The sequence below is a fragment of the Phocoena phocoena genome, chromosome 10, assembly GCF_963924675.1.
Source record: "Phocoena phocoena chromosome 10, mPhoPho1.1, whole genome shotgun sequence".
NCBI lineage: Eukaryota > Metazoa > Chordata > Mammalia > Artiodactyla > Phocoenidae > Phocoena > Phocoena phocoena.
This window is the reverse complement of record NC_089228.1, coordinates 32499823-32519001: the sequence shown is the minus strand read 5'-3', so window position 1 is coordinate 32519001 and position 19179 is coordinate 32499823. Positions and strand designations below refer to the sequence as shown.

The following is a 19179-nucleotide window of genomic DNA, read 5'->3' as shown; positions in this document are numbered from 1 at the left end:
TTTGTTACACAGTGAGTCTTGCATTTTACACACATTTGCCTTACTCAGGTTTCAACTAAAATGAGCTCAGTAATCAAAAGGGAGTTTTCATTTACCTACCACCTCTCCCACCCCCCAGATCCTTATACTTTCATTCCTGTAACTGAATGCACGTGGGGGAAGACTTGTAAAAAAGAAAGTAATAATTTAAAGAGTTTTCTAGTCGGTTGGAGAAGTGAAATGACTTATTCAGGTGGCAAGCAAGTAAAACAAGGATGTAAGTCATCCTTGAGTGAGAAGTTGAAGACTGAATTGGAAGAACTGATTATTAAATTTTCCACAGGGTTGTAAATATAAGACATGTATATAAAGCATTTGATGAGGACTTTAGGAATTTTCAAGGGTATTTTGTGTCTTATCCTTGAATAATTGGAAACCCCACCAAAATTTGAAACCAGATCTGGTTACATCAGACTTAAGAAACAGATTACAGAATTCTATGTTGATTCAATGCCATATTGTGAATTTGTTTTTTTTTCTGGCCATGCCATGTGGCTTTTGGGATCTTAGTTCCCCGACCAGGGATTGAACCCGCTCCATTGGCAGTGAAATCGCAGAGTCCTAACCACTGTACTGCCAGGGAATTCCCTGTGAATTTCTTATAAGGAGTTCAAAGGGTCCTTTTTTTTTTTCCCAGTTAGACCTCTAAAATAACATTTCTAAAATTAGAAGAACTGTTAAATCACTTACCTGAAGATAATGCTCCTTTTGAAGTGGTTCTTTTAGGCTTAAATAAATAGGGTTGGTTTTTATCTGTTTAAAAATGTGTGGAGCACCTGCGATACTAAGATTTTTCCTTTTTGTGTATTTCCTTTGATCAAAGCAATTGGTGGAAAACTAATGAGCTTTGACATTATATTCTGTCAAACTTTTTAAAATTATGTCCTGTAGTTACGTCATGTAACAAAATGTTTTGTTGCTTAGCTCTTGCATTTTAGGACAGTTTGAGTAGAATATATGCTTTCCTTTTTGTTAAAGCATACTAAACTCTCATAAGTTAAAGGAACAATAAATTTTTATGCTACTGTTTTTATTTTTCTTAGAATTCAAGGACTTAATCTGGACACAATATATTTTTCTTAGTGAAATGTCATAGATCATGCTAGGGCTGTAGCAGCAGAAATGGGAACAAAAGGTATCCAAAAGAGGCATTATGATTCAGTAAGAGAAAGCCTCTGGCTGTATTATATCCTCCTGGCTCTTGGTCCCAAAGCAATGTGTTTGTATTCTGAAGCCAAGTGTTAAACAGTATTCATCTATTTCAGTTTATCAGTGATTCCTTTCAAAGTAAATGAGACTATATTAGGATAGAAATTTGAAAATCTTATAATTGGTTTGGAGAAAATTTTCTATTTTTCATTAGAAAATTTCCTTTCTTTACATTTACTTAGTTATCTTATATCCTTCTGCTAGTATGTGTTACAAATATATGATTCTGAAAATTAGAATATATCTACTTAATTCTTGTATACTCGAATTTCTTTTTAAGTATTATTATTTATACATTTATTTATTTATTTATTTTTGACTGTGTTTGGTCTTTGTTGCGTGCGGGCTTTCTCTAGTTGTGGTGAGCGGGGGTGGGTGGGGGGTGGCGCTACTCTTTGTTGCGGTGCATGGGCTTCTTATTGTGTTGGCTTGTCTTTGTTGCAGAGCATGGGCTCTAGGCACGCAGGCTTTAATAGTTGTGGCTCACAAGCTGTAGAGTGCAGGCTCAGTAGTTGTGGCACACGGGCTTAGTTGCTCCGGGACATGTGGGATCTTCCTGGACCAGGGCTTGAACTTGGGTCCCCTGCATTGGCATGCGGATTCTTAACCACTGTGCCACAGGGGAAGTCCCTCGAATTTTTTTGTTTAAAATTATTGCTTCTCTTAGAGTTAAATACCTTTCCACATTAAACCTATATAAATTATTTGGAAAGATTTGTAAATATAAAGTGGTTACAAAAAGAGGTAAACTTTTGATGGTACTGATGACTTGTTTAGGAAGCAGTACTGATGGAGCGCCCTTTCAGTGCTGTGAAACAAGAACAGCAGAGAAAATGCATTGAAGAGTTGAACAAGCAAATAGAGGATGACCGGCAAAAAAAAGTAGAGGAAAAAATTATATCTTCAAAGGTAATTTATGAAGTTTTATCGGTATAAAGGGGGAAAAAATAATTTGAGTCTCTAATCATAAACTTAAAAGTGTCCTGAAACTGTTTGACAAGACTATTCAAATTATTCCATATTTGCTCTTGTGAACCTTTTGTTGAATGAATTCAGTGTGATTTTGCATAGCTTCTTGTAACTAATGTTTTAGAAATTTCCTAATTCTTTGAATTTTTCATATTCTCCAAGCTTAATTGTCTAAATGTATATGGGATCAATACAGGATACAGTTTTGTTAATCTTTATGATGCTTGTTCTGTTGTGTGGTGACTTTTAGAAATCACGTTTGTCATTTGAGATTTTAAACATAAGAGTTGGAAGAGTTCTTAGCAGTTCTTATTTGTCGTGATTAGGGTGAGGAGCATGACAGATGGGCAATACATTTTGATTCATTCAAGAGCTGTCCTGGTTCTCAGTCTCAGCTGTCCTCTCGGTCAACACAAACACAACCAGAGTACTTCTGTGTCTCTCCGGACGCTCCGGACCTGGCTGATATCAGCAGTCTGTATACACCTGCAACGGGAAGCCAGGTTGAACCTTCAGAGGAGGAGCACGTAGCAAGACCTGTTAGAGACGTGGCTGTGGAAAGCAGTAAGAAAAGGAAGTAAGTGCTTCCTTCAGCACCTGTTGGTGTTTAAGGAGGTCTGTGTTCTGTGTGCCTCTTTAGGATTGTTGTTGTATTTGTATCTTAATTGGTTTCAGGTTTGGTGTTTTTCTTTACAGTAGAAATGACTAGTAGATACATTTCAAACAAAAATGACTTAGCACCTTGTTAAACCCACCTTTTGAAGGTTGTAAATAGCTAATGGATCTGTCTTGCCAGCTTTCTCCGTTCTATGACTGCTCTTTTGGACCCAGCTCAAATTGAGGAACGAGACAGGAGACGACAAAAACAGTTAGAACATCAGGTATTGCATTGTCAAATGTTGTTCTTTGCCTTAATCATTAGTAGTCATGGCCTAGATACCTAAGTAAATGGAAATTAAAATTCCAGTATAAACTTACAGAACAAGCCCTGCACAATCCTGTGATGAATCTAATCCCTACACCAACTGGCATTATATTAGAATTATACTTATGTTGAGAACCAGACAGTATCATGTAGTACAGCCACCTGCCTTCCAAGGAAGAAGGTCTTTAATGTTTAGGTTGTGTATCTGAAATGACACTAAATCTTAAGTTGGTATTGGATATTTTTTCTCCAGTTCTCCTGAATTCTGTTCAGGATGAGAATTAGTTCTTTGAAAGGGAAATAGATGCGAGGGATTGAAGTAGAATTATGATTAAGAAATCTAATGGATAATATAAGAAAGGAAACTAAGATTAAAATTTTGTCCTAATTTTAGTCTTATACTAAAGGAACTTAAATGTCCAATAATTCGGCAAAATCTCTACTATATGAAGAATTTGGCTTAGTTAATATGGTTACTTGCAGTCGGTTAAGTGAACAGACATTTATAGAGCATCTGCTATTTTTACCAGGCACTATGTATGCTAAGCACTGAGATTGTTTCTTCAGTTGTTTTTCTCTTAGTTCTTCTACGAGCCCTCTTGGGGTTAAAGAAAAAGCATGTAAAACTTGATGGGAGATGGGAAAAATACATTGGAAACCTGACATTTTAATTTAACTCATATACGTATTACTCTCTATATATTGATAAACATTTTTGAAACACCAGATGCTTTATGGATTTTTTAAAAATTTATGACAATAATTTATGTTACTGTTTATGACTAGAAAGCCATCACTGCTCAGGTAGAAGAGAAGCGCAAGAAGAAGCAGCTCGAAGAAGAGCAAAGAAAGAAGGAGGAACAAGAGGAGGAGCGTCGTTTAGCACGGGAACAAGAAGAGATGCAGAAACAGTATGAAGAAGATATACTTAAGCAAAAACAAAAGGAAGTAGGTATTTATATCCTAACTGTAACATTTTAGAGTAAAAATGGGTGTGTTGTTTTTTGGGTTTTTTTTAATTTGTTTTTGGCTGCGTTGGGTCTTTGTTGCTGTGCGTGGGCTTTGTCTAGTTCTGGCGAGCGGGGGGCTACTCTTTGTTGCAGCGTGTGGGCTTCTCATTGCTGTGACCTCTCTTGTTGCGGAGCATGGGCTCTAGGCGCGCGGGCTTCAGTAGTTGCAGCATGCAGGCTCAGTCGTTGTGGCACACGGGCTCTAGAGCGCAGGCTCAGTAGTTGTGGCGCACAGGCTTAGTTGCTCCACGGCATGTGGGCTCTTCCCGGACCAGGGATAGCACCTGTGTCCACTGCATTGGCAGGCAGATTCTTAACCACTGCGCCACCAGGGAAGTCCCTGGGTGTGTTTTAAATAAGAAATAACCAGAACATTTGCATATGTTTTGAAGTTGTGAAACTATGCAGAAACATTAAAGCTTTGCATAAATTAGGTTTTGAAAGTAGGAGGGAAGCTGGAGGTTTTATTGTTTCAAATGATTGATTCACAAATGGCTGTACTCCTTGGGTTTCTTTCTGCTAAGAAGGTCAGGATGAGTTATTACAAAATAAAACAAAAGTTATCCATTTGCTTGATTTTTAAATGTTTTCTAAGCAATGATTATACTAATAAATTTCTAAATAGGTTAAGAGAAATGATTGGCCTTTCTGTCTGTATCCACTTGTGAACAGGAGCATTTACTTGCAGAGTCATTGGCTGGGATTGATGATAGTTTGTTGCTGTGTTAGAGGATTCCTCTGTGCTAAGTAAGGGTCTATTAAAAAGAGTAGATATCTGGTTGGCTAGGAGAACCCCTATATTAAGTGGTACAGACTGCATAGGTACGGTGATGTCAAGTGCCATGTTTGAGTGGGCCTGACAAAGAGCAAGTTATACAATGACATTTGATTGCCAAAGGTTCGTGAGGTCTACAGAGCAGACTATACAGCACTCCTCCTGGAGCTGGGAGGTGGCGCTGAGAGACTGCCTTTTCTTGCCGTTTCCCACTTGCAACCTTTACTTCAGAGTTAGCTGATGAAGGTACAAATGATTTAGGTTCTGATTTCATTATGTTGAATAGGCTGAGCCAACTACACCTATGAAATAACTACATATGTGAAAAAAATCAAAGTGTGATTTGCTTGAATTGCAAAAAATGGCTGTAAGTCTTGAGTATTACCTCCTATTATCTTTCTTTTATCTTAATAAAATTCAGGTGGAATTGACTGTTGGTTTTAGAAGTTTTGAAAACTTTATAGCATGGGTAAAAGAGTGTTTGTATTTGTGGTCTAATACAGCTGTAGAAAAAGATACTAAAATGTAATCTGCAAAAGGGAAGGAACTTTGTTCTCTTGGCTTCTCTACTCCCAGTATCATGAATAGTGCCTGGCACATAGTAGGAGCTTAGAAAATATCTACTGAGAGAAAATATTCAAGTCTGTACGTTTGATAATTGTATTTAATTAACTTTGCGCACTTCAATATTGATAGGAAATCATGACCCTTAAGACAATTGAACTGTTCCAGACGATGCAGAGAGCGCAGGAGTTGGCACAGAGACTGAAACAAGAACAGAGAATCCGAGAATTGGCTCAAAAGGGACATGACACTTCTAGATTGATTAAAAACCTTGGCAGTAAGCACTGGACTAGAATTTTATTTATAATATTTCTTGAAAATTTTAAATAATTGCCTATTTTTAATACCTTTAAACACCTGTTAACTAAATATTTTTTGAGGAATTTCAGACTTTGAACTAATGTAAAGTTATAATGCTTACTTGGGAAATTGCCTTAAGAGTAGAACTAAATAATGTTATAATTTTCAGTATCTTTTCACATACATTTTCTTATATTTTCCTCACAATAGGTAAAATGTATACCTTTGCACCCATTTTTACAGAGGTATCCATTAAGTGATCTCCCAAAATTCAGTAAGGGATAAGAATGCTGATAGCTTTTTGTAAGCAACTTTAGACTAGCCTTTCTAAATTTTTATTGCAGTGTTTGCACTGCTTGATTAAACTAAGAGTCTTGTGTGTATTTAGTTGCTGCTATGTCATTTTATCACATAACTTATTTTTCTTGCCAGTTGATACAATACAAGTGGAATATAATGCATCTACTGACAACATTGCAAATTCAGCACATGGCTTGGATAAAATCAGTGGTAAAATGAATGCATATATCAGCTCTACAGCCTCTCTGAGGAAGGACACTGGTGTGCAAACGGGTACTGGTGTATAAATTGTGATTTGGCTTAAAATTTACTTAAAATTTAAGTCACAATTAGAAGTAAGTTAAATTAATTTAAAATGTAAAGGAATTTGAGGTTTTCAGTAAGAGTTAGGAAATAAAGGTATTTCTTGGTTTTTAATTTCTCTATAGCAGCTTTATTAAGATATAATTTACATAGCATAAAATTTACCCTTTTAAAGGGTACAATTCAGTGTTTTTTAAAAGAGCACAATTCAGTTTTTATATTCATAGTTGTGCAACTATCACCGTAATTAACTTTAGAACATTTTTATCACTCCAAAAAGAAACCCTGTACCCATCGACAATCATTCTCCGTTTCCTCTCTCCCCTCTATTCTTGGGCAACCACCAGTTTACTTTCTGTCTCTCTAGATTTGTCTGTTCTGGACATTTCATATAATTGGAATCCTATCATATGTGGTCTTCTCTGTCAGGATTCTTTCACTTAGTATGTTTTAAGTTTCATCCATATTGTTGCATGTAATAATAAGTACTTCATTCCTTTTTATCACTGAATAATATTCCATTTTATGGATATACCACCACATTTTGTTTATTCCTTCATCAGTTTGAGGACATTTGGGTTAATTCCACTTTTTGGCTGTTGGAAATATGCTGCTGTGAACATTCATGTGCAAATTTTTGTGTAGACATAAATTTTCAGTGTCTTGGGGGAGAAGAGTAGCATTGCTGAATCGTATAGTAACTGTATGTTTAGAATATTGAGGAACTACTAAATTGTGTTCCACAGCAGCTGTACCATTTTACATTCTCATCAGAAATGTATGAAGATTCCAATTTCTTTACATCCTTGCCCATACTTACTATTCTCATGGTTGTAAAGTGCTCTCTCATTATGATTGCTGATGTTGAGCATCTTTTCATGTGCTTGTTTTAAATTTTTACATAACTAATTAGGTAATATCCATGTTGGGTATCATTATCATAGGTCTCCATGCTTACTGTGAATCCTTTCAGCCCTCCACCCATGCGTCTAGGAAATATTTTTTCTTTTTTTAAATAACTTCCAATAAATCTTTTCGTTTTTTTATAAAATTGAGATATAATTGACACATAATATTAGTTTCAGGTGTACAACATAATGTTTGATATCTGTATATATTGTAAAATAATCACAATAATAAGTCTAGTTAACATTCGTTACCATACAGAGTTACAGTTTTTTTTCTTGTGATGAGAACTTTGAAGATTTACTCTCTTAGCAACTTTCAAATATACAGTACAATATTATTACTATAGCCAACATTCTGTACATTACATCCCCAGACTTACTTATTTTATAACTGGAAGTTTGTACATTTTGCTCACGTCCCAACCACCCTCTCTGGCAGCACCAGTCTGTTCCCTGTATCTATGAGGTTTTTTTTTTTCCACCCAGATTCCACATATACCTGAGGATCATATGATATTTGTCTGTCTTTTTGACTTATTTTACTTAGTATAATGTCCTTCAGGTCGATTCATTTTGTTGGAAATGGCAAAATTTCATTCTTTTTTATGGCTAATATTCCATTGTGTGTATATACATGTGTGTGTGTTTGTGTGTGTGTGTACACACAGTACATTTTCTTCATTCATTTATCAGTAAACACTTAGATTGCTTCCATTTGTTGGCTATTGTAAATAATGCTGCAGTGAACAAAGTAATGCATATATTTCCTTGAGTTAGTGTTTTTATTTCCTTCAGCTAAGTACCCAGAAGTGGGATTGCTGGACCACATGGTTCTATTTTTAATTTTTAAGGAACTTCCAATACTGTTTTCCATAGTGATTGCACCAGTTTACATTCACACCAACAGTGCGCAAAGGTTCCCTCTTCTCCACTTCTTCACCAGCTCTTATTTCTTGTCTTTTTGATAATCGCCATTCTGACAGGTGTGAGGTGGTATTTCATTGTGATTTTGATTTGCATTTTCCTGATGATCAGGGATATTGAGCATCTTTTCACATATCCGTGCTGGTGATCTAGATGTTGCCTTTGGAAAAATGTCTATTCAGATATTCTGCACATTTTTAATTGGATTTTTTTTTGCTGTTGCATAGTATGACTTCTTAATACATGATACATGATTTGTATATATTTTCTCCCATTCAGCCTTTTCATCTTGTTGATGGTTTCCTTTGCTGTACAGGACCTTTTTAGTTTGATGGAGTCTCAGTTGTTTAGTTTTGCTCACGCTACCTTAGCTTTTTTGTGTCAAATGCAAAAAATCACTGCCAAGACCGGTGTCAGAGAACTTACTGCCTAAGTTTTCCTCTAGAAGTTTTATTACTTCAGGTCTTACATTTAAGTCTTCAATCTGTTTTTAATTCATTTTTGTGTATGATGTAAGATAGTGGTCAAGTTTCATTCCTGTGCATGTGGCTGTCCATTTTTTCCAATGCCGTTTATTGAAGAAAATGTTGTTTCTCTTTGGATCTTTTGTTGTAAAACGATTGACCATATATGCATGGGTTTATGTCTGGGCTCTCTATTCTGTTTCACTGATCTATGTGTATGTCTTCATGCCAGTACCATACTCTTTTGATTACTACAGCTTTGTATTACACTCTGAAATCAGGAAGCATGATGCCTCCAGCTTTGTTCTTCTTTCTCAGGGTTGCTTTAGCTATTCAGGGTCTTTTGTGGTTCCATACAAATTTTATGATTGTTTGTTCTGTTTCTGTGAAAAATATCTTTGGAATTTTGATAGGGATTATGTGGAATCTGTAGATTGCTTTGGGTAGCATGGTCATTTTAACAATATTAATTCTTCTAGTCCATGAGCTTGGAATATGTTTCTATTTATTTGAGTCGTCTTCAGTTTCTTTCATTAATGTCTTATAGTTTTCAGTGTACAGGTCTTTCACCTCCATGGTTAAATTTATTCCTAGACATTTTATTCTTTTTTATGTACTTGTAATTGGGACTGTTGCAGTTGGAAATGGGATTGTGTTCTTAATTTCTCATTCTGACAGTTCATTATTAGTGTATAGAAATGCAGGAGATTTTTGTATGTTGATTTTGTATCCTGCAAGTTTACTGAATACATTTGTTATTTCTAATAGGGTTTTTTTTGGTGGAGGCTTTAGAGTTTTCTGTATACGATATGTCACCTGCAAATAGTGACAGTTTTACTTTTCCCTTACAAATTTGGATGGCTTTTCTTTTTGTTTTTTAAGATGTTGGGGGTAGGAGTTTTTATTAATTAATTTATTTAGTTTTGCTGTGTTGGGTCTTCGTTTCTGTGCAAGGGCTTTCTCTAGTTGTGGCAAGCGGGGGCCACTCTTCATCGTGGTGTGCGGGCCTCTCACTATCGCGGCCTCTCTTGTTGCGGAGCACAGGCTCCAGACGCGCAGGCTCACGGGCCTAGTTGCTCCGCGGCATGTGGGATCCTCCCAGACCAGGGTTCGAACTGTGTCCCCTGCATTAGCAGGCAGATTCTCAACCACTGCGCCACCAGGGAAGCCCTGGATACCTTTTCTTTGATTTTCCTCCCTAATTGCTCTCGCTAGGACTTCCACTACTATGTTGAATAAAACCAGTGAGAGTGGGCATCCTTGTCTTCTTCCTGGTCTTTGAATAAGTTTTCAGCTTTTCATCATCAAGCATGATTTTAGCTGTGGGTTTGACATATATGGCCTTTATTAGGTTGAAATACTTTCCCTCTGCACCCACTTTGTTGAGAGTTATCATAAACCATTGTTGGATTTTGGCAAATGCTTTTTCTGCATCTGTTGAGATGATTATATGATCTTTATCCTTCACTTTGTTAATGTGGTATATTGATTTTGTTGCTTTTGGATAGAACGTTCTGTATATACCTGTGAAGTCCTTCTGATTTAATGTATCATAAAAGGCTGTTTGCTTATTGATTTTCTTTCCGGATGATCTATCCATTGATGTGAGTGGGGTATTAAAGTCTCCTACTATTACTGTATTGCCATCTATTTCTCCCTTTAGGTCTGTTAATATTTGCTTTATGTATTTCAGTGCTCCCATGTTGGATCCATAAATACTTATAAATGTTATATTTTCTGGTGGATTGACCTCTTTAAATGCCCTCCTTTGTCTCTTGTTACAGACTTTGTTTTAAAGTCTATTTTGTCTGATATAAATACAGCTATTCCCACTTTATTTTGGTTTTCAATTGTATGGAATATCTTTTCCCTTCTCTTCATTTTCAGTCTGTGGTGTGTCCTTGTATCTGATGTGAGTTTCTTGTAGGCCACATATAAGATAAGTGTGGGTTTTTTTTTTTTTAATCCATTTAGCCATTCTTTCTCTTTTGATTGGAGAATTGAGTCCATTCACATTTAAAGTAATTAAGGATAGAAATGTATATATTGTACTTTTGTTAATTGTTTTCTGGTTGTTTTGTAGTTCCTCTTTGTCCCTTCTTCTCTTCCTTGGTGTTTTGATGACTTTCTTTAGAAGTATGCTTAGATATCTTTCTCTTTATCTTTTGTGTATCTACTATAGGTTTATGCATTGTGGTTATCATGAGGCCTACGTATACCAACTTTATAACAACTTAAGTCTGAATGCAATCTAAAGCTCTACATTTTTACTCTTCCCCTTCGTGTTTTATGTTTTTGATGTCACATTTTATATCTTTTACTTTGTGTGTCCCTTAACTATTTATTCTATTTATTTTTACTGCTTTTGTCTTTGAACCTTCATACTAGCTTTATTAGTGATGTATGAGATTTATGAGTGAATAATCCACTGCCTTTAACATTAACCTTTACAGTGAGATTTATACTTGTATATGTTTTTCTGTTACTAATTATAGCACCCTTTGTTTTCAGCTTAAAGAAGTTCCTTTATAAAACCAGTTTAGTGGTGATGAACTCCTTTAGCTTTTGCTTACCTGGGAAAACACTCTTTCTCTCTCCTTCGATTCTGAATGATAACTTTGCTGGATAGAGTATTCTTTTTTTTTTTTTTTTTTTTTTGGCCATACGTGGGCCTCTCACTGCTGTGGCCTCTCCCGTTGTGGAGCACAGGCTCCGGATGCACAGGCTCAGCGGCCATGGCTCACGGGCCCAGCCACTCTGCGGCATGTGGGATCCTCCCGGACAGGGGCACGAACCTGCCCTGCGTTCCCTGCATTGGCAGGTGGACTCTCAACCACTGTGCCACCAGGGAAGCCCGGATAGAATATTCTTAATGGAAGTTTTTTTCTTTGAACACTTCGAATATTTTATGCCACTGCCTCTGGCTTGCAGAGTTTCTGCTGAAAAATCTCATAGTCTTATGAGGGTTCCTTTGTACATAACAAGTTTTCTCTTGCAGCTCTTAAGTGTCTCTCCTTGTCTTTAACTTTCTTGACATTTTCATTATACTGTGCCTTGGTGTGTGGGTCCATTGGGTTCATCTTGTTTAGTGTTCTCTGGGTTTCCACAGAGCTTTCTTCCCCAAGGTGAGGGAAGTCTTAAGCCATTATTTCTTCAGATAAGTTTTCTGTCCCTTTTGTCTCCTTCTGGGCCCCCTGTAATGCAAATTTTAGTTCACAGTGATGTTGTCTCATAAATCCCTTAAGCTGTCTTCACTTTTATAATTCTTTTTCTCTTTGCCACTCTGATTAGATGAATTCTGCTGCCCTGTCATCAGGTTCATGAACTTTTCTTCTGCTTCTATTAGTCTGATGTTGGACCCCTCTATTTTTCAGTTTAGTTATTGTATTCTTCAGCTCTGTGGCTTCTATTTGGTATTATTTATCTTTTATCTCTTCTGAAGTTCTCACTGTGTTTATCCATTGCTTTCTTGAATTTGGTGAGCATCTTTAGGATCATTACTTACTTTGAACTCTTTATCAGGTAGATTACTTATCACTTTTTCATTAAGGTTCTTTATTCTTTCATTTGGAACATGTTCTTCCTTTGTTTCTTCATTTTTCTTGACTCTCTTTGTTGGTTTCTTTGCATTAAATGAACAGCCACCTCTTCCAGTTTTGTAGGAGTGGCCTTGTGTAGGAAATGAACGTTATCACTCAATCTTACCCTAGCTTTTGGTTGTATCTCAAGCCTTTGTGATTGTCCGTGCAGGATATTCTATTTTTAATAGCTCCCAGTGGTTGAGGAGGTGCCAGGATTTGTCAGTGTCCCAAATCTAAGCACCTAGATTCAGGCTGACTGGAAGCCAGACTTGCAGGCAGTCTTTTTTTGTTTCGTTTTGTTTTGGTTTTTTTGCGGTACGCGGGCCTCTCACTGTTGTGGCCTCTCCCGTTGTGGAGCACAGGCTCCGGATGCACAGGTTCAGCGGCCATGCCTCACGGGCCCAGCTGCTCCGCGGCATGTGGGATCTTCCCAGACCAGGGCGCAAACCTGTGTCCCCTGCATCAGCAGGCAGACTCTCAACCACTGCGCCACCAGGGAAGCCCCAGGCAGTCTTTTAAAGTATACAAGTATATACAGTCCTGTGGGACTGCAAGCATAAGCTCCACTGGCCATCAGAGCTAGGCATTCTGGAGGCGTCTCCTGGATGGCAGTAGCAAAAACTGGGGCTCCAGACAATTGTGTAAGCTCTTGTGTATAAGCTCTTTTCCGGGAGACATCAGCAAGCTGTAGTGAAGCAGAGGATAAGTGCAAAGATGGCGTACAGCAGCCTACATCCCTAAGAGCACCTCAGTAAGCCTCTAGATGTATGCCAAACCTGAAGCCTGCCCCTCAGGCCAAAGCTCCAGGATAAGCAGATAGACCTTTTTCATGAAAAGATAGGGTGTATGTGTTTCAGCTTCCTGTTTGTGTAGTGCCCTAGGGGTGGTAACATGCCAATAATTTTCAATTGTTATAGTCCCTTGAGACTCTGGAACACAAGCCCCTCTGGTCACCAGAGCCAGGCAATCAAGAGACATCCCCCAGGCAGCAGCTGCAGAAACCAGGGCACAAGACGTAAAACCTGTGGCACCATAGGCAGGTAAGTGCTCCCCTCCAAGAGATAATGGATGACTAGAGCATAGCTGAGAGTATGAAGATGGTGCTTGACCTCTAAGGTGTCTGGAAAGGGTTACAGTCAGCCCTTAGATATGTGTTTAATTAGGAGCCTGCCCCTCAGGCTGTAGCTATAATAAGCTAATAGGCTTCTTTCACAGAGAGACTGAACTCCTGCATCTGTTTTTTCTTGCTGTGCCCTGGCAGTAGTAGCTGTTTAAGAACTCTTTCTCCGTTGGTTACAGTCCTGTGGGACCTGCAAACATAAGCGCTTGGCCACTAGAACCAGGTGATGTAGAAGTGTCCGCTGGTGGCAGCTGCAAAAATTGGGGCACCTTGCCAGGGTATAAGCTTTTTGGGAAATACTGGAAAGCTGGATTAAGGTGGAGAAATAATGCGAAGATTGCATCTAATGGTCTCCATTCCCTGAGAGCTTGTCCGTAGGCCCCTAGATGTGTACCAAACTAGAAGCCTACCCTTAAGGCCAAACCTTTTGGAGAAGCAAATAGGAATCTTTCTCAGAAAGACTGGGGTTTGTTTCAGTCTGCTGTCCATGCAGTGCCCTGGGGGTGATAATCTGCCAAGAACTGTTTCTCTGATTGTTACAGTTTCATGGGACCCAGGAATGTGACCCACCTCTGCCCCCCCCCCCAACCCCTGCCTCCAGAGCCAGGCCATCAGGGGGCATCCACTGGGCAACAGCTGTAAAAACCAGGGCTCCAGATGCTTGTAAAAGTTCCCCTTCAGGAGATACTGGCACTCTGAAATGGGGTAAAGGGAGCGGGTGAAGATGGCGTGTACCAGCTATAGGAAGGCAGGGGGTGGCTTTGAAGATGGTACCCCCCCCCCCGCTGCCCGTTTGAAGCTGGGGGTGGGGAGTGTAACAGCGGGGCAGGGGCAGCAAGGTGGGAATAAAAGGCTTAGTGTTTTTTAATTTTTAAAATTTTATTTATATTTTTTTGAGTATAAACAGAACATTTATTAAAGTACTTCTTAAAATTACAGAGTGCTTAGAGAAAATTCTTACAGAAACATCTGTAAGGAAAATAGTTTTGGCTAGTATTCAAAATGGCACTAGTTCTTAGCATGCATCTACCTGTACTTCTCCCACCTCATTTTTATTTATTCTTACATAATAAACAACAGTAAAATGTAAGGTATTCCTTATTTCAAACTTATCTAAAGTATTTTTCACCTGCTGACTTTAAAACTTTGGAGCAACTTGACTTAAATTTTTAAACTAGCACTGCAAAGTGAGTTCATCCCACTGCTTCATTTCAGTGAGAAGTCTGTCTTGAGTTCAAGCTTTTGTAATCCTTGGAATAGTCCAAAACTGTATAAAAGCCAATTTATGAGCTGTCACTTTATTTATTTATTGGAGTATAATTGCTTTACAATATACAACGAAGTGAATATCGTACACTTTGTTGTACAACAAAGTGAATCAGCTATATGTATACATATATCCCCTCCTCTTGGACCTCCCTCCCCTGCCCCTGCATCTGGCCCATTTAGGTCATCACAGAGCACCAAGCTGAGGCTCCCTGTGCTATACTGCAGGTTCCAACTAGCTATGTGTTTTACACATGGTACTGTATTTATGTCAAACCTAATCTCCCAATTCATCCCACCTGTGTCCACACATCCATTCTCTACATCTATGTCTCTCTTCATTCTCTGGAAATAGGTTCATCGGTACTATTTTTCTAGATTCCACATATATGCGTTAATATACGATATTTGTTTTTCTGACTTCACATTCTGTATGACAGACTCTAGGTCCATCCACATCTCTACAAATGACCCAGTTTCGTTCCTTTTATGGCTGAGTAACATTCCATTGTATATATGTACCACATCTTCTTTATCGATTCATCTGTCAGTGGACATTTAGGTTGTTTCCATGACCTGGCTATTTTAAATAGTGCTGCAGTGAACATTGGGGTACATGTGTCTCTTTATTTTGTTTTTAAACATTTATTTATTTATTTTTGGCTGTGTTGGGTCTTTGTTGCTGTGCATGGGCTTTCTCTAGTTGCAGCGAGTGGGAGCTACTCTTCATTGTGGTATACGGGCTTCTCATTGCAGTGGCTTTTCTTGTTGCAGAGCATGGGCTCTAGGCATGCGGGCTTCAGTAGTTGTGGCACACGGGCTTAGTTGCTTCACAGCATGTGGGATCTTTCCAGACCAAGGCTTGAACCCGTGTCCCCTGCATTGGCAGGAGGGTTCTTAACCACTGTGCCACCAGGGAAGTCCCATGTGTCTTTTTGAATTACAGTTTTCTCAGGGTATATGCCCAGTAGTGGGATTGCTGGGTCATATGGTAATTCTATTTTTAGTTTTTCAAGGAACCTCCATACTGTTCTCCACAGTGGCTGTATCAATTTACATTCCCACCAACAGTGTAAAAAAGTTGGTTCCCTTTTCTCCACACCCTCTCCAGCATTTATTATTTGTAGATTTTTTGATGATGGCCATTCTGACTGGTGTGAGGTGACACCTCTTTGTAGTTTTGATTTGCATTTCTCTAATGATTAGTGATGTTGAGCATCTTCTCATATGCCTCTTGGCCATCTGTATGTCTTTGGAGAAAAATGTCAATTTAGGTCTTCCACCCATTTTTGGATTGGTCTGTTTGTTTTTTTGATATTGAGCTGCATGAGCTGTTTGTATATTTTGGACATTAATCTTTTGTCAGTTGCTTCGTTTGCAAATATTTTCTCCCATTCTGAGGGTTGTCTTTTCGTTTTGTTTATAGTTTCCTTTGCTGTGCAAAAGCTTTTAAGTTTAATTAGGTCCCATTTGTTTATTTTTGTTTTTATTTTCATTACTCTAGGAGGTGGGTCAAAAAAGGTCTTGCTGTGATTTATGTCAAAGAGTGTTCTGGGGCTTCCCTGGTGGCGCAGTGGTTGAGAGTCCGCCTGCTGAGGCAGGGGACACGGGTTCGTGCCCCAGACTGGGAGGATCCCACGTGCCGTGGAGCAGCTAGGCCCGTGAGCCATGGCCAGGGAGCCTGCGCGTCCGGAGCCTGTGCCCCGTAATGGGAGAGGCCACAACAGTGAGAGGCCTGCGTACCACAAAAAAAAAAAAAAGTGTTCTGCCTATGTTTTCCACTAAGAATTTTATAGTGTCCAGTCTTATATTTAGGTCTTTAATCCATTTTGAGTTCATTTTTGTGTATGGTGTTAGAGAATGTTCTAATTTCATTCTTTTACATGTAGCTGTCCAGTTTTCCCAGCACCACTTATTAAGGAGACTGTCTTTTCTCCATTGTATATCCTTGCCTCCTTTGTCATAGATTAGGTGACCATAGGTGTGTGGGTTTATCTCTGGGCTTTCTATCCTGTACCATTATCTATATTTCTGTTTTTGTGCCAGTACCATACTGTCTTGATTACTGTAGCTTTGTAGTATAGTCTGAAGTTGGGAAGTGTGATTCTTCTAGCTCCATTTTTCTTTTTGCAGATTGCTTTGGCTGTGTGGGGTCTTTTGTGTTTCCATACAAATTGTTAAATTTTTTGTTCTAATTCTGTGAAAAATGCCATTGGTAATTTGATAGGGATTGCACTGAATCTATAGATTGCTTTGGGTAGTATAATCATTTTCACAATATTGATTCTTCCAATCCAAGAACATGGTATATCTCTCCATTTGTTGGTATCATCTTCAATTTCTTTCAACAGTGTCTTATGGTTTTCTGCATACAGGTCTTTTATTGTCTCCCTAGGTAGGTTTATTCCTAGGTGTTTTATTCTTTTTGTTGCAATGGTAAATGGGATTCTTTCCTTAATTTCTCTTTCTGCTCTTTCATTGTTAGTGTATAGGAATGCAAGAGATTTCTGTGTATTAATTTTCTATCCTTCAGCTTTACCAGATTCATTGATTAGCTCTAGTAGTCTACCGGTGGCATCTTTAGTATTTTCTATGTATAGTATCATGTCATCTGTGAACAGTGACAGTTTTACTTCTTCTTTTCCAATTTGTATTCCTTTTATTTATTTTTCTTACCGATTGCTGTGGCTCGGACTTCCAAAACTATGTTGAATAAAGTGGCTAGAGTTGACATCTTTGTCTTATTCCTGATCTTAGAGGAAACGCCTTCAGTTTTTCACCATTGAGAATGATGTTTGCTGAGGGTTTGCTGTACATGTTGAAGTTGGGCGGGGGGCAGTGTAACAGCTGGGGCAGGGACGGCAAGGTGGGAATAAGAGGCCTAGTGGTTCTTTTAAAAAAAAAAAATAGGTGGTGCCCACCATCCTCATCCCCACCCCCATCCCAAGAGTATTCCAGCAAGCCCCTAGATGTGTTAAGTTACATTCCTACCTCTTGGGCCAACGCTTCAGCATATTTTTAAATGAGCCTCTTTCACATTTGGGTGTTATCAGCTGCCTCTGCACTGGGCCCTGAGGTAAGTGAGCCCTTTAAGAGCTGTTTCTCCCTTTTGCTATAGCTTTGTGGGTCTTGTGGACATGAGCCGCACTGGTTTTCAGTGCTGTATGTTTTGGGGGATTATCTGTTCTGTGCAGATCTTAAAAGTGGGGTACCCAATGTGGGGTTCAAACCCTTATCTCCTTGGGGAAAAGCGCTGGGTTTTGAGTTCCCTCCCAATTGTGGGTTGCAGCACAGGGGTGGGGTTTATGGCTTGACTGTGTCTCAGCCTCTCCCAGCCTGCTTTGATGGTGTGCCAGACTTGGGCAATGTGTAGGAGTCGCCCAGCCAGTTGTTTAGGCTTTTTTCAGAGGAAATTGTTCCATATGTAACTATAGGTTCAAGTGTGTCTGTAGGAGGCGAGTTCAGGATCTTCCTAGGTCACCACCTTGAACCAGACCTTCAGTTTTTAAACTAATTACCAATGGACTCTCCTGTCAGTTAATTGTGGTCTTGGGGATCCCTTGGTAACTTAAAAAGAGACAAAAACCAATTTGGCTGGCCGTAAGTTAGGAGATAATATTAATGTTCCTCTAGAAATATCAAAAAGCTACTCTGGAGTTGGCTAGTGCTGAGCCCCAAGCCCAGAATGTCTTAATGGAAATCCATCCTCTAACATACCACTCTTTCTGCCAGTTAATTTTAGATCTTCAGTACACCACCAGATTACATAATATGACAGAAGGTAGAAGGGAATTTGAAAAGGGAATTGGGTAAAGCAACCTGTTTAGTTTATTAAAAAAAACAAAATTTTTTTTATAGTTTCCACGTAAGCTTGAAGAATGTGGTTTCTCCCTTCTCTATGTCCAGATAAACAACAAAATTATATAAATCCTACACATTACTTAAGAGGAAGTCAAACTAAAAAAAAAAAAGTCAAACTAGGTCTTTAAGACCATGAAATTATGTATATCATCACTGGGTGACTCTAAGGCAATTTAATCAGTCAGGGTCCCAAAGTAGAATAATTAAAGATGGCTTATTTAAAAAGAGACTATTTTCAAAGGAGTGGATGTGAGGGAGAACAGCAGTAGTGCTTTGACTCTGGTGCTAGTAGCAACTGACTTGTTACCAGAACCTAGAAGACAAGCGTTGTATAGAGGTAACTTTGAGGGGAACCTTTGGTAAAGGGATAGAGTCAGCCTGAGGTCAGCTCACAGGGAATGAGCCAGTGGGATAAGTATCCTGAATTCACTCTTTTCCCTTCCTATAATCTGCATGTGAACACTCCTGACAGAAACAGAAACCAGAGGACCCAGGAACCCATTGATAAGGTTCTTACCAGTCAGCCTGCTAGGGCAGAGAGCAGGGGAGAGAAAGGTGCAGAGTGGGTCTAGAGTGGCAAAAAAGGATATCCAGTATGAAAATGATGTAGGCTGGGCAGCCTTACTAGGATTAGTCCTGGCCAGCTCTAGTCTGGAATAAC

At 38.8% G+C, this 19179-nt stretch overlaps 1 protein-coding gene across 8 annotated transcripts in view; it reads left to right on the top strand.

Moving 5' to 3' along the window:
* The window catches only part of CCDC66 (coiled-coil domain containing 66), a 52342-nt gene that overhangs the window by 27472 nt on the left and 5691 nt on the right, over positions 1-19179 (top strand). For 3 of the 8 annotated variants that reach the window (XM_065884933.1, XM_065884937.1, XM_065884935.1), the window contains 6 exons: positions 2026-2157; positions 2544-2794; positions 3014-3098; positions 3929-4090; positions 5624-5768; positions 6224-6364. In XM_065884933.1, the coding sequence (XP_065741005.1) occupies positions 2026-2157; positions 2544-2794; positions 3014-3098; positions 3929-4090; positions 5624-5768; positions 6224-6364 (916 nt within the window). Of the gene's footprint in view, positions 1-2025; positions 2161-2543; positions 2795-3013; positions 3099-3928; positions 4091-5623; positions 5773-6209; positions 6365-19179 lie in introns of all 8 variants that reach the window. The other 5 variants (XM_065884940.1, XM_065884939.1, XM_065884938.1 and 2 more) reach the window with 4 other exon arrangements.